This window comes from Ovis aries, chromosome 6 (genome assembly GCF_016772045.2).
Source record: "Ovis aries strain OAR_USU_Benz2616 breed Rambouillet chromosome 6, ARS-UI_Ramb_v3.0, whole genome shotgun sequence".
Taxonomy (NCBI): domain Eukaryota; kingdom Metazoa; phylum Chordata; class Mammalia; order Artiodactyla; family Bovidae; genus Ovis; species Ovis aries.
This window is the reverse complement of record NC_056059.1, coordinates 46,974,782-46,989,968: the sequence shown is the minus strand read 5'-3', so window position 1 is coordinate 46,989,968 and position 15,187 is coordinate 46,974,782. Positions and strand designations below refer to the sequence as shown.

Sequence of the window (15,187 nt, the reverse complement as noted above, 5' to 3'; positions counted from 1 at the left end):
ATTTTGTGCAAGAGAATACTAACGTGTTAGAGGTCCGAACAAAACCACATCCAGTGCCTTGAGCTGAAGTTTTTGTCTATGACTCCGGTCGCTGATTTTCAACTGAGAGATCATAAATGAAAATTCATGCACTGCTATCCTGTTTATTTAAAAAATACATATATATTAAAAATATTACTAGGATGTACATTTAAATATTTCAGCAACATACTTAATACTTATATATATATTAGTGATGATTAAGAGTTCACCCAAATGCAATTTAATATTTTATTATATGCAACAAAAACCTTTTCAGTGCAAGCTTAGCAGTGCAAATACTGTATGTCAATAATTTCATTGCTATGTTGATGTTCTTGTTTTCTAAAAGGTTTCTTTATGCTATAAATTAATGTGATTCAGAAATTTATTAAATTCAAAATATTTTATAATTATTAAATTACCTCTGGCATTTTACCATCATTTCATAAACAACAAGAAAATTGTAAGCAATTTACTTATTAACACAGCAGACTTAATCATTCTCAATTTAGATCATATTCATTTTCTTTATAAATATCATTTTAAAAACCTGTGCCTTTACATTCTAATATTTAAACTATTTAAAAGTTCACTGAAGTCATAAATGAAAAGGAAAAAGTCATCGCTGGTTGGGGGAATAAATTGAGGAATATTTGTAATGAGAAGTATAGAACTATTTCACTAGCAATGAAGAAAGTATGCAGGGTGCCAAAAGGTTCAGGTGAAATAGGAAATAAAATTGCTTTGTTTTGGACTTCCAATCCAAGTAGGCCAAGTAGTTAAGATTTATCAACCAAGTGGGATACAAAGACGAATCTTCTGACACAAAGTGTAATAATAGTAATAAAACTGTTAATAACAATGACAATTTTTAAAAAAAGCATGTATTATGTGCTGGGTACTGTGCCAAGAACTTTACAAACTCAAAGAATTCTATAATATATGTAAAATTGCCATTTTATTAATGAGGAAACTAAGGCGGTTGTAACTTGCCCAAGATGACATAATTAGTAAGTAAGGTAGGGATTCAATCCCAATTATCTATGATTCCAATGACTTAACTCTGAACCTTTTATTTAGGAAGATTTCAGGTTACAGAACTCCTATGAGGTTTCCACAAAACTTTAGAGAGTAAAGAACTCTAACTTTCCCTATAGAAAATGCCTACATTCATCATCTCTGTGGGTAACCTTTTGTGTGTAAGCTCTTGTCACATCTTTAATACGACACTTATTAAAGTGCCTGAAGGCAAACTGTGTCTTATCTCTTTATCCCCAAAACTAGCATGGTGCTTGGCCAAAGTAGATGCTTGATAAATGTTTATGTAATAGATGAATGAATGCATGGATGGGTGTAAGAATGGATAGTAATACTATCAGTATACAAAATTTAAGAGAGACAATGAGATGTAGTAAAAATGAAACTATAAAACAGAATTTTACGCAAAGTTCAATATGAGTCCAGAGGTGGAAGGGATTCTACCTGCGTGGGTGAGGATGTCAGGGAAGTTCACACAGGTCTGAAAGGAATGAGGAGGCATGTGTCAGGTGAAGAGAGCCTTAGTATAAGCTCTGGTAACAGAATTACAGAATACAGAAAACACAGTAAAAGGCTTAAGATAACCATGATATGAAACCTAACATAGTTTACCTACTACAGATGTAATAGTATTTTAAAGTCACAGAAAGGAAAGAAAATAATGAATTACTGTAGGTATGTGTACAACTGGAATGTGTAATACATTTTCTTATACATTCTTACAAATAGCTCTTTTATCTACAGTTACACTACAAAAAGCTTTGTGACTTAGGTAATTAATTGCTACTGCCCCTTTGAATGGACTCATCTAATCTCTATTACCACATAAAAGGGGCTCGATGAAGACTATGCCAATTTTTCTTTCCCCTCCATTCAAAAAGGCACCAGTAGGCTGACCTAAAAGTTGAACTTCTACATTTATAAGTTTTCTTCTGTAGTAACATGTTCACTATTTTGAAAAACTTATCTTGATTAAGTGTGATGTTTTCTCAACAATTCTACCAGAATTTGAGGATCTCTGATAATTTTCAGGCTTCCCAGATGGTTCAGTGGTAAAGAATCTGCCTGCAATTCAGGAGATGCAGGTTTGATCCCTAGGTCTGGAAGGTCCCCTGGAGGAGGAAATGGCAACCCACTCCAGTATTCTTACCTGGGAAAGCCCATGGACAGAGGAGCCTGGTAGGCTACAGGCTATGGGGTCACAAAAGAGTTTGACATGACTTAGTGACTAAAAACTGAAAACGTTTACTTCACTAAAAGAAAGAAGTGGCCATAACATTTACAGTCAAAATATTGAGCAGCCTGTTTATTTCATGTTGTTATTATGTAAAGAAACTTTCCAAAGGACAACATAAGGAAAGTCGTATAAGTGACAGGGTTAACATAAACAACTTAAAAAACCCTAATCCCACCTTAATGCTCTATTATACTGTTTTAACTTAGAAACTTGTCTTATTTAAAAGCAAGAATTCAATTTTAATTTTTTTCTTCTTTCCAGCATCTAGTTGCACCATGAATATAAAAAATACTTAATATGCACTTACTGATTTGACTCTTAACCCCATTAATTTCATCATTATAGTCATGTGCACAGTAAAATCAGAAATACTGACGCTCAGAATACATTTAAGGAGATATGAAAACTTTCAACTTGATCCAAAATACAAACTTCTAAGCAAAAAAAGCTGTGTACTTAAATAAGATACATGCAGGCAAATTGATTAGAAATATGCATATAATAATAGACAGCATTATTAAAGTCTTTTTTGATACAGGAACAATCTAAGTTTGAATGGAACATGAACAATCTTGTAAGGGTCAAATTTCAGTGAAATTTCTGCAAATTTTAACATTTAAATCTTTAGTGATTATTAGGTTAACTAATGGAATTTTTAAATATAATTTAGAAAAGTAGTGACAATTAATTCCAGACATCTAAGGGATAAACTGGCACCTTATACTTTGGTATCAGATCTATCCAGGTTCAAATACTACCTTGGGCAAACTATTTAACTTCTTTCCGACTTGGTTTCTTTAATCTATAAAATGGGAATAATAGTACATACTTAATTTTAACCTGAAGCTTAAATGAGATAATACAAAGCATCTCTGTGTAATATACATTTAAAAATAATTACTATCATTTACTTTTTATTAAACTTTTTTGATATTTAACTTACTGTCACTAATATTAAGTGGTTATTGCTGTTATTAAAAGAGCAACAATTAAGAGGTATCTGTACATTAATCCATTCAAATACGTTTTCTCATATCAAATGAATAAGTTTTGTTACTTTTACCACAGGGTCAGAGGTTGGTCCTTTGATGTTATCTAAAAAAGATATAGTTGACCCATCTTCTAATTCTCAAAATTACTTTCCCTAGGAATAATGTTTTTAAAAGACCTGATTATTCAAGCAGGAAAAACTGATTAAAACCTACAAATTCATACCTTACAAGTATCAAAGAATGGATATATTTATAATATTTCCTTTGAGTCCTTAGCCACAGAAGTAACTTAATTGAAAAGTGACCTTATTCTCTAGGAGTAGGAAAAAAAAAACAACACTCAGATAATAAAGACCCACCTGGGAAGTGTTGTTCCTTTGACATTGTTGTCTCTAAAATTCTTCTCATATTGGGGTAGTTCAACAAATTCTATCAACCATTGAAGTGTGTCCTCAAGGGTCCAATTATGAACTACAAAAGATAAAAAGCAAAAGAATATTTTAAACACATGTGCTTTCAGAATTTATAAAAATTATATATATGTATGTACATACATATATAACACTACTGTAACTTCAGAGGAAATAACAGTGTTAGATTGAATTTTCAATTCAATCACTAATAAGTACTAAAATGATGTTTGGCATCATATGAGAAGCTCAAAACAATGGAGACATACCTCTTACCCTTAAGGGCTTACAATCTAGAACAGAGAGCGACATAAAGGAAAAGGGAACAAAACATTAGCATGTTTAATTCTAAAATAAGCATCTATGCAAATTTGAACAGGATGAAATAATCTACTATTTCCCTGGCTGTAAAAAAAACTTACCAGATATACATTTATTCATTCTTCCTTTCATTTAACAATCCATCCAGTAACATTATAAACCTTCTCAGTATCAGATTCCATTCTAGGCACTGGGAATATAGCAGTAAAGAAGATGGATAAACTTCTTGCCTTCATAAAATGAATTCTTTTGGGAGTGGGGAGGGGCAATTAATAGAAGGAGGAAGAAAAGAGGAAGAATTTCAGATAATGATCAGCTATTGCAAAAGAAAGGAAAGATGTCAGGGTAAGTTTCTCTGAGGAGCTGTTACGTGATTTAAGACCCAAAAATTGCAAGGAGTCAACACTGATGATCTTGGAGAAAAAACAATCCAAACAGACTTAAGAGCTGGTATAAAAACCTTACGGAATGAACCAGCTGTGTATGAGGGATAGAAAGTAGTCAGAAGGGCCAGGTCAAAAAAGATTTTCAAGAATTCTGGATATCTTTCAATAAGAAGAAAGAGAAGTATATAATCTATGCTTTTAAAACAGCACTCTCCACTGTGGAGAATGAATTGTGGGAGACAAGACTGAAAACAAAGAGAAATAAGACCAGTCCTTATCCAAGCAAAAGGAGTTATTGTCTTGGACCAAGGTTCTAGTAGAGGATATAGGGACAAGTGGCCAGATTCAGGACATATTCTGGGGAAAATGCTTTTAGCTGTTCTGATGAAATGGATGGAAGCTGGTAGGCAGAAGAAAGTCTCAAGAAGCACAGAGAGTGCTTCCACTAATTAAGACAGGAAAGAGTGAGGAGGACTAGACTTGGGCGGCAAGTGGGGCAGGTGATAGAGACAGAAAGTTCTATTTTTAGACATTATAACGTGTCTAAACATTTCAAGCATGTATCAGATATTTAAGCACAGATAGACAAGAGCAGTCATATATACAAATCTTGAGCTTAGGGAAAAGTAAGGTTAGGGATAGAGACATAAATTAGGAGTCATGAGCATACAGATGGTCTTTAGACTGAATGAGATCACTCAAAAGAGCTGAAGATAGCTATTACTGGATTCTAGGGGACTGGCTCCAAATTATGAAGAAAAGGACAACTAACATCTCTTCTCCTAGACACTTACTTTGAATTAAACCCTTTATATGCATTTTTCCCTTTAAGCCTTAAAAAGAAACAAAAACTTATGAGACACTAACATGATTCTCTCCATTTTGGAGACAAGAAACTGAGAGGTTAATGGGATCAAGATACCAGCAGAACTGATCTCAACCCAGGGCAACTGACCTCAGGACCTGATCCTATGCTACTGCGAGAGGAGTAATATCAAGTAACAGCAGAGATATAAACAAGCAGTTAAATACTGGAAGCAGCTAAAGACATTTCCAACTTCAAGAAGAACAAAGACAAGTTTATCCAAAGGAAAGGATGTGAATGTGCTTGAAAAAAGAAGAGCTCCACATTCGTCTTCATACATACTTTGAAGATGCGGAAAAACAAAATGCTTACAATTCACAGAAAAGGCCGAAGGAGAGGGAAGAAAAAAAGTGAGCAATAAAAGCAGATCTGGGAATCCATCTGTGACAAACCTGAGATGAGAGCTTCCTGAGTATGAATTTACTTTTGCAAACAAAGCTGGATGTTCACAATCTGCCCTTTTCATTAAGCGTTCTTTAGAAGAAAAGTTTAAATAAATCAGAAACAAAACTTAAACAAAAATTAAGTAACATATAACATTTGATAATTTTATACTGAGACAGAGCTTTGACAATTTTTTTTAATGAGCTCTCCTTCCTGTGTTCCTGCCATTAAGACTGGGCATGTGCCCGAGGCTGCTGTATCCATTTAGCCAAATAACTTAGAATAAATATCAGCCAAAGGTTCAGGCCCTGGGTGCTTTCCACTGAATTTAATACATGCAAAGTAGCTTTTTTTTTTTTTTAAGTTTCTTCCTATTCAAGACGAACTGCACTGAGAACTGCCTGGTCTGAGACTCTGCCAAGAAACCGACAGCACAGCTGCACCTCACACACCCACACGAAAACTTCAGCCAAGATAACAGGATAAGATGCTGTCACATCCACGGCTGTTCATCTGATCCACAGCAAAAGCCTAAACACTCCAGTGCATCAGAATATTCTCTCAGTTATCAATGAAACAAGACAGAAGAGAAGAGAAATCAAATGAAGAAGACGACATGTTTAAAGTACCCAAATTCTAGTATTATTCCATCTAATAAGTAGAGAATTACACTGGCGCTAAAGTAATTTTCTTTACAATGAATCTGTAAAACCACAAAATTCTAACAGAGCACACAGTTTGCTTTGGTGTGCAGGGTGGGTGGGGGGAGTTCATTTCATCGTCTTCTTTTTCTCATGCTATCTGGTTTCTTTGGTAATGCCTGGTAAGTATCTTCTCAGGACCAGGACCTGTACTGTATGTATATTAGCTTTCTCTGCTCCAAATTCAGTAAGTGTCTTTTGATTCTTACGACAGATAATACTATGTCCTTCCTCGGAGTCTTTGCACACATGGCGTTTCCTCTTTCCTTTTCTCCACCCCTCTGACTCACCTTTACCTATTTACTTTATTGAGTCTTCACACTGCAGTTAAAACTTTAATTCCTTGGGGAACCTTCTCAAACACTTCTATATGATCATATATCACACTTTTAGGCATAGCATTTAACATAGCATTTATGATTATTTGTTTCTATGATTACTGTCTTAACATCCGTTTATACCTCTCAAGCATAAGTTTCTTGCTCACTCTTCTATCCCTAGCACTTGGTACCCAAAAGGTGCTCAACAAGATTCTCTCAAATAAATGAAGCAGAATGTGTTTGTAATTGACAACTATTATGAAAATCTATTTTCACATTTTAGAAAGGAGATTCAAACAGAAAGAGGAACTTTTCTGTGTAAGGAATTTTTGTTGGCGAAAGAAAGACTTATTAAGAATTATCTGGAAATCAATTATACGTCAATTTTTAAGAAGTAAATTTTAAAAAATTATCCAGTTCTTTATTATCCAAGTTTCACTGCCTCTTTCACATGTGCTGTTGCTAAACAGCATTTCCACCAGAGGGCAGACAGAGAAGGATAATGTATTTCTTTAAAAATATAGATTTTTTTTTAATCTATCTGCAAAGCTATGGAAATGTCAATACACTGTTAAATTCTATTGTTTCTGCTAGAAACTGCAACCAGTGCTACAGGTTGTTGTCTTTGAGTGATCTAGGACAATTTATTCCAATATCAACAGAAAGAACTCTGGAATTAAAACAGACCTGATTCCAGTCCCAGAAACTCAATTTCTCAGCACAAAAAATAATGACACTGAGCTAGACCATCTTTAAAATTCATTCAAATTCTTTGTTTTTGATTTCGTTATAATGAACAAAAGATGATGTTTAAAATGCTGCTGTTAACCTAGAACAGTAGATTATAGAATAATGAGAGGGGGAAAAGTAACTCTAAGAACTTTCAGGACAGCAACAAAACTGTTCCTAACATGTACTAAGTGTTTATTAAACACTGGGAGACTTGCAAAGCTTATTTCCAAAAACCACTGCAACAAATCTTTGAAGTAGGTACTTTCGTCATCATACTGAACCTGTTAGTTTATGACGGTAAAGTTCTTAATTAGCGAAAACAGATTACTAAATGGTCAAACCAGGTTTCAGAACAAGTCCATGTCTGGAATTGTTTACCACTGTAGCATAACGTTACCTCTTTAGAGTCAGGTAAACGGCCCTCGTAATCAAATTAGGTACTTCAAGTAGACAGTTTATGCTCCACGTTTACAACCATATATGTAGCTTTCTAAATCTGCCATATTCCCACATGTCATTCCTTCAACCTGGAATGGCATGCCTGTCTTCTTCCTTCTTTGTCAGGCTGCTCTTCCTTAGCCTTTGAGACCCAGATCAGGAACTCACTCCTCCATGAAGTTTTCCCTATCTATCCATTCCTAGATTACAGTTGCTCTTCCTCACGCCCCTGATCACATGTACATAATATCTGCCATAGGATTTATCTGTGTGCTCTAATGAAATTGTCCGTGCTTGTGTTACCCTCTGGCTGATGAGTTCCTCAGGGGCAGGAACTTGTTCTGCCTAACAGAGTGATTATTAATACCATAATGCCACATCCCTTTGATTAGGATTTTACATATTAATATACACTATATTTAACATCTCCAAACCACATCTGTAAGACAGCTGTTTCTCTACAGTCTACACAGAGAACCTTGGCCAAGAGAGGACATATAACTGCAATGTAGTCACACAGCTAGAATTTGAACTCTAATCTTCTGACCCCAAGTTCACTGACAATATAGGTGGCTCTTGATTTAAAAGAAGTGCTCAGTATTTAACTTTAAAACTCAAAACACATTTTCCCTTAGAATCAAAGCTTCCAGACATATAGCATTAATAGTAATTCAAGAGTTAAACATTACATATGAGCAATCTGCCGCGGCTAATTGTGTTAATGGAGTCAGGATTCCACTAGAGACATCAAGTAAGCACCATGGCCTTCTGAAGGCCTGGCAATAGTAACACAATAGCCCACTGGAGCTATGCCAGTTCTTCATCATGGGACTGGCTTCTAGGACTTGAAAAGGGGGCTCTACCAGCCTGAAGGGTAAGATTTCAAAGAGATTTCAGGAGATTCAGAGCTGCAGCAGGGCTCTGGACCAAAGGAAGCAGTGTGAGACAGGGGAGAATGGGGACAGGATGGCGACTAGAAGCAGATCTCCAGGAGATAAGAGGGTGTGGGGGGTCGCACATGTATGGATTTTTCACAGGAACACAGGCAAGATGAGGATTCTCCTTTACATTACCTCCCTTTGCTGCTAGCTAAAGAGCTGTTTCTGTGATAATGGATGAGATTCCTGGTTCCGTACCAAAACAGCTTCCCTTTCTTCCCCTTATCCTAACTGTTATCATCAATCCTACCTCCACATAATTATTCTGGACCAGCACTTTAAAGATAAAAATTATAACTGTGCTTAAGTGGAGAAAGCTTTTAGACAGCAACAGGAGCTGTAGTAATGAGGAGAATGAAGAGATAGGAAAGGCTAGAAATACCCAGCACCAGAGTAAAGAAAGGAACATTCCTGTGGCCATTTAGCAAAAGCAGGCTTCCAAAAAAGATGCATGAGTCATGCATAGGTACATCCTCAATTGAACAAACAAGGTTATAAGTAGAAGAAACACCAACTGAAAGTGATGTCTCCCTCCCCTGAATTTCTATAGTACTTTACTATTCCTACCAAATGGCATATCATATGTGCTGCCTTATTTTCTAACTAGTTGCTAAATTACATCTTATGTTCCTACCATATTGTAAGTTTCCAGCAGCTCAGCATAAAGTTGCCATTTGTTAGCTGAATATGTAACTGACTTTTTTCTTCCTTAAAGAACCTGTTTTGTTTTTAATTGTGTCCACTTGCTATCCCATAGTTGTATGAAAGACATATGATACTGTTTTCACAATATCACATTTCAAAGTAACACTGGAGAATCCCTGACTCCGAAAGAAGATCACAGGAAGTTATAACATGATGGAAGTTAGAAGGTGCCAGTTTATAGCCATGTATTTGACATTAGGATGAGGTAAGAATGTGTGTGCTTCCTGTCCATTCCTGCCTCAAGCAAATATGATAGAAACAAAAACTGTGAAAGAGAAACTTCAGAAGATTAAAATACATGTATTTACTTGCTCATTTCATCTATAAAATGCAATCTTATAAAACTTTTTCCAGTGGTCATGTATGGATGTAAGAGTTGGATTATAAAGAAAGCTGAATGCAGAAGAATTGATGCTTTTGAACTGTGGTGTTGGAGAAGACTCCTGAGAGTCCCTTGGACTGCAAGGAGATCCAACCAGTCCATCCTAAAGGAGACCAGCCCTGGGTGTTCACTGGAAGGACTGATGTTGAAGCTGAAACTCCAATACTTTGGCCACATGATGCAAAGAGCTGACTCATCTGAAAAGACCCTGATGCTGGGAAAGATTGAGGGCAGGAGAAGGGGACGACGGAGGATGAGGTGGTTGGTTGGCATCACCGACTCAATGGACATGGGCTTGGGTGGACTCCGGGAAATGGTGATGGACAGGGAGGCCTGGCAAGCTGCGGTTCATGGGGTCACAAAGAGTCAGACATGACTGAGCGACTGAACTGAACTGAATGAACCCAGTGCACTTAGCCATATACTTGTATTAAGTTCAGTTCAGTTCATTAAGCTACAGGCCTAAAAAGAGGAAACAGCTTTGTGAAGTACCACCACATAAGTTTTCATCTGTTATATTTAATATAAGTACAAGCTGTCCTAAAAGCCTTCAAATATGATTTGTGAAATCACCTAAATTCTGTGTGTGTGGGGGGGGGGACTAATTACAAAGCATTACTGTGCATGTAGAGACATGTTAATACAGCAGCACCTGACATTTTATAAACACTTGGCAAATTCCAGCAACTGGGCTAAACGCTTTATGTGAACTATCTCATGAAATCCTACGAAGTAGGTTTTAGGAGTAATATTATAATCTTGGTTTACAGATCAGGAAGCTGAGGCTCAGAGAATATGAGTAACTTGTCTAAATTTACACACCAAGTAAGCAGTGGAGATAGGATTCAAAACAGTATCTGTTGACTTCAAAGCCCCAGCTCTTCACCATTACATTCCTTGTTCTCCTCTCCTCTGCATTAACGAGAATATTTAAAATACAGCCAAATTCACAATTAGCTGTGTCACACCTTGGACATACTTTTATCTACACGAAGGATATAACACATATAACACATCATTTACATCTACTCTGCATTTGATTTCTTAACATCTTTCTTACTATTTTTTAAAAAGTGCTACCTTCTAAGTTTATGATACCATATTTAACATTCTTAATATTAAGAAAGCAACTGGCATAACAGTTTCTTTTGACAAACTACGTATTTTAGAAAAATCAGTTCCTAATATCTCAATACAGTACTGTACAGCTAAACACCTTACAGTTACTTATACACTTACTACTTTCTAATAAAGTATGAAACTTCTTTATAAGTATCAAAAGGTATGGTAGGAGGGTCAGGAAGGAGAAAGTAAAAATATTGTTAACGAACGTAACTATCCTTAAAGCTGGTTATATGAAATGGTTAGTGAAAAGAAGTGCTATATTTTGAAACTACTCAGATACACAACCTAAAAACTATTTGTCATCTGAAAAATCTCAATTATTGCCATGTTTATGTGAAGTGCTAATTTCTAAAATATAGGTGCAACCTGTATTCACAACTTTTCCAAAGTCTATTTCAACTAAGAATTTCAAGTTACAAAAGACTCAGAAGTTCTTACAGTGACAGTCATAACTTATCATGGGAAAATGCAACTGACTGAAGGTTCAACATAGCAAGACTTTGGTGATAAAGCAACTTTTACGGAATGTAATATAAACATAAAAAATAACTTTTTCAAATACAAAAAATGAAAAAATTTAAAGCCTTCCACACTCCATCTTAACTCACGTGGTTTATAGACTTTGTGGTGTCCAGAGCTCAGAGTGAGATTTTAGCTGATCAGCTGCTCAGGACCATCAAGAGAGGCTTATCTTTAGAACAGAGCCAGCATGTGAGCGCCTCGGATGCATGGTGGTCAGCGGGGCATGTCTCTGTAACATGGACTAAATTCCTGCACTATGCTATATTTGGACACCTAAGAGCCACACCCTGAACTTGGGAAGCCTAAATATCAGTAGTTGTATCAAAGAGAAATAACTACACACTTTCTCTCAGGAGCTCCTTACCTTTCATCTTTCAAGAATTACATGTAATTTTTAGGCATCCTAGATAAATATTGGTAAATGTCTCAATGCTCAGAGGTCAAAAATTACAAGGGTATATTGTTCTCTTCCCAACAGTGGTACAATGGACACTAAGAGAAGACTTTAATACTTTCCTATTGTCAACTGCATTCTTATCATTTAAACAAGAGTATGCCATCAACACCTATTTTCATGAAGATAATGGAAGATAACAAAGACATATCTAAAAACAGAAACTGGAGAAACACTGAATCTCAAAACTGTATGACTGTTCTGAAGATTAACAAAACGTATGAGGAAATAACTCTTAGGAATGATAAAAGTGCTCCACAAATGTAAATTATTATCATAGTATAATAAGTATTATTACTTATAATAAATAAGTTCAAGGAATCTACTTACTTTATATATCAGTCAATAAAATCAGTGGACTCAATGGCTATAAAGGAACTAAATGTTTAATTAAGTTTTCCTAAATATCTCATTATGGCATCATTGAAGACATCACCTTAGGGACTGAGTGGATGAATTTCTAGTTATATATCTTCCATTTTACACTCGGCCCTTGACCTTTTTTTTTTAAACCCCAAACTGAGACTATAAAGAGTAACTCACATCAAATAAAAACAAGTTCTTTAAGGGCAAACAGTATTTCTCATTCATTTCTATATTCACAACACATTATACAATGCCAAAAATATAACACGCACTAAACAAATGTGGAATGGCATATGTTTCTTAGGAACTCAATTAATATGTGCTGGATAAGTGAGTGAATAATAAAATGATTTATTAACCAAAGCTGCCAGGAAAATGTCACCATTGCATTCACTCTTAGAGTGGCATTTCTAGATAAAGCAACAAACTTTTCAAAAGTATGGTTAAACTTCATAAAAAAGAGAAGATGATACTTTTCAAAGAATACGTTTAACAAAAACAATTCTAAATTACAGCTTTACAAATGTTTGCTTTATTTTCTGCTAAGAGTTCAAAAGTGCTCCAATTTTTTTTCTCTTGGAATTTGAAAGTCTCTTCAAAAGACTACCTGCACAGGTGACTTGGGGTTTTTTATTCAACAAATATTTACTGAGTGCACAGTAATTACTAGTGGGCACTAGATAAAACATCAGAGACAAGAAATTATTACTGACTAATGTAAAGCTTAATGTAAGAAAATGTATTGACTTTAAGGAGTTCAACAAATGATGAACACAACGTCCAGTTAATAAATACTTTATTTCTAAAGAGTATTAAATCAAAGGCCAGATAAAAATTGAGCTTTCACAGTTTCATGTCACATATCTCTGGGAAAAAAAGAGACATTACATGAGAAACGTGTTAATCCTTATTTCTTCCAAAATAGAAAAATTCACCAATTCCAAGGGTAAAAGCATTTTCAAGATAATGTTACTCAGGAAATTTGTTTGATATGACTCTTTCTAGTACATCTAGCATCTGAAACAGTTCACAAAGTATATTAGCTGCATTTGGTATATAGCATTTTCCAATTCAGGCTTCATCTACTATATACATTACTGACACCAAAACAACTTTTAGGAAAAGTTTACTTGTTTTTTGACTACTACTGACACAATGATTAAAACATTAAAATACTAAATGGCACCCCCATTTACAGGGGACTTTTTCAATAGCTAGAGTTATGTGATAAAGGAAAAATGTGAATAATGTGCTTCAGTAATAAAAATAAATTCATAAAGATGGATTCCTTAACACAATGTCACTGTACAGTGTTCACTCACCTTCTCTCCAAGGTCTTTTTTTTAACTCTCAAATTGCCCAACAGTAGCTGAGTTCCATATGAGGATGGGAAGATAAGACTAGTGGTGGTCAGAGTCTGCATATGAGGACATGGGAATACTAGGTCCATACAAGGCAAGCTCCTGAGTGAGGTAACAGCCCAATGGTGTCAAGAGACTGAGTATGTACAGGAGGATTGAGCTAACTAGAAAATATATTGATGATAACAGAACTAGTTTTTTCATGATTGGTGAAAAGAGATAGCTCAGTTGGTAAAGAATCCACCTGCAATGCAGGAGACCTGGGTTCAATCCCTGGGATGGGCAGATACCCTGGAGAAGAGAAAGGCTACCCGCTCCAGTATTCTGGCCTGGAAAATTCCATGGATTGTATAGTCCATGGGGTCGCAAAGAGTCAGACACAACTGAGAGATAAATAGGGCAAGAAGTCAACTAAATAAACCAGCTAGAATTAATCTAGTAGTGTTACACTGCTATCAATGTGAACTAGTATCAGATATCAGTAAGAACTCATGACTTTTAATATTTAGAGAAAAGTAAATATAGGGGTATGTGTTTCTTAACTCTCACTACTGAGAGGGCCTGGGAATACCTCAAAAGCAATGAGAAGACCTAGTGTGCAAATCTTGGTTTCTAAATACTACCTCAACTAGAAGCAACCAGAATTCCTTGGAGTAATGGTTGTTTCCAGGGGTAGAGCTAAGAAATAACAAAATAAGCCTAGAACACCTTTTTGTACCAGAATATAAGGAAGGCTCAAAAAACTATGGAGACACATACAAAAGAATAGAAAAGTCAGCTTGAAAGGTTTACAACAGTCATATCAGGGACAATTAAAGCATCAAAATAACAAGAGCAACAAACTCACTGAATAAAGTAGAAATCCAGGCGCCATGCTGATATAAATGAATAAATGCAGAAGATCAATCTTCAGATCAGTCATAAGATTTTGAGATTCACTATTTCTCCCACTTCTATTTTCAAGATATGCCTTTTATCTCCCACCATCTTCACAGGACAAGATGTTAATATACTCTGTCTGATTTTTCCTTATAGTAGAATGCAACTAATAAATAGAAGGAATGATGGAATGCTAAAAACTATAATTTGGCAACCATCAGAGTAACAATTAATTCAGGCAAAAAACAATCATGGATGCTAAAATCAGTGGGTGAAAAGTGATGAGGGATGTGATGTTACAAAGTCTCCAAGTTTCTCTTCACCAAAAAATACTAACTATAAAGGGGAAAAACGCAGCTTTACGGTTACAGAAGCAGAATAGACATTATCTTAATCAAGTGATCAAAGGTAATTCTGCATAACAAACTAACACCAGGTGGCACTTAAAAGGATCTAATGAAAAGAATCATTTCTGTGACAGTCCAGCCCAAAATGCCTAACATGGATCTAATCATAGAAAATATCAAACAAATCCTAATTTAGATACAATCTACAAAATGACACTGTTAACAATTACTGGCCAAAGACATGCAAGGCCAGGAAATACTTT

General features: G+C 35.4%; 1 protein-coding gene across 2 annotated transcripts in view; it reads right to left on the bottom strand.

Annotated features, from left to right (window-relative positions):
* Window positions 1-15,187, bottom strand: part of STIM2 (stromal interaction molecule 2) — a 184,083-nt gene that overhangs the window by 28,346 nt on the left and 140,550 nt on the right. For both annotated transcript variants that reach the window (XM_027970914.3, XM_027970915.3), the window contains exons 4-5: window positions 3,648-3,759; window positions 24-139 (exon numbers count right to left, since the gene is read on the bottom strand). In XM_027970914.3, the coding sequence (XP_027826715.1) occupies window positions 24-139; window positions 3,648-3,759 (228 nt within the window). The remainder of the gene's footprint in view (window positions 1-23; window positions 140-3,647; window positions 3,760-15,187) is intronic.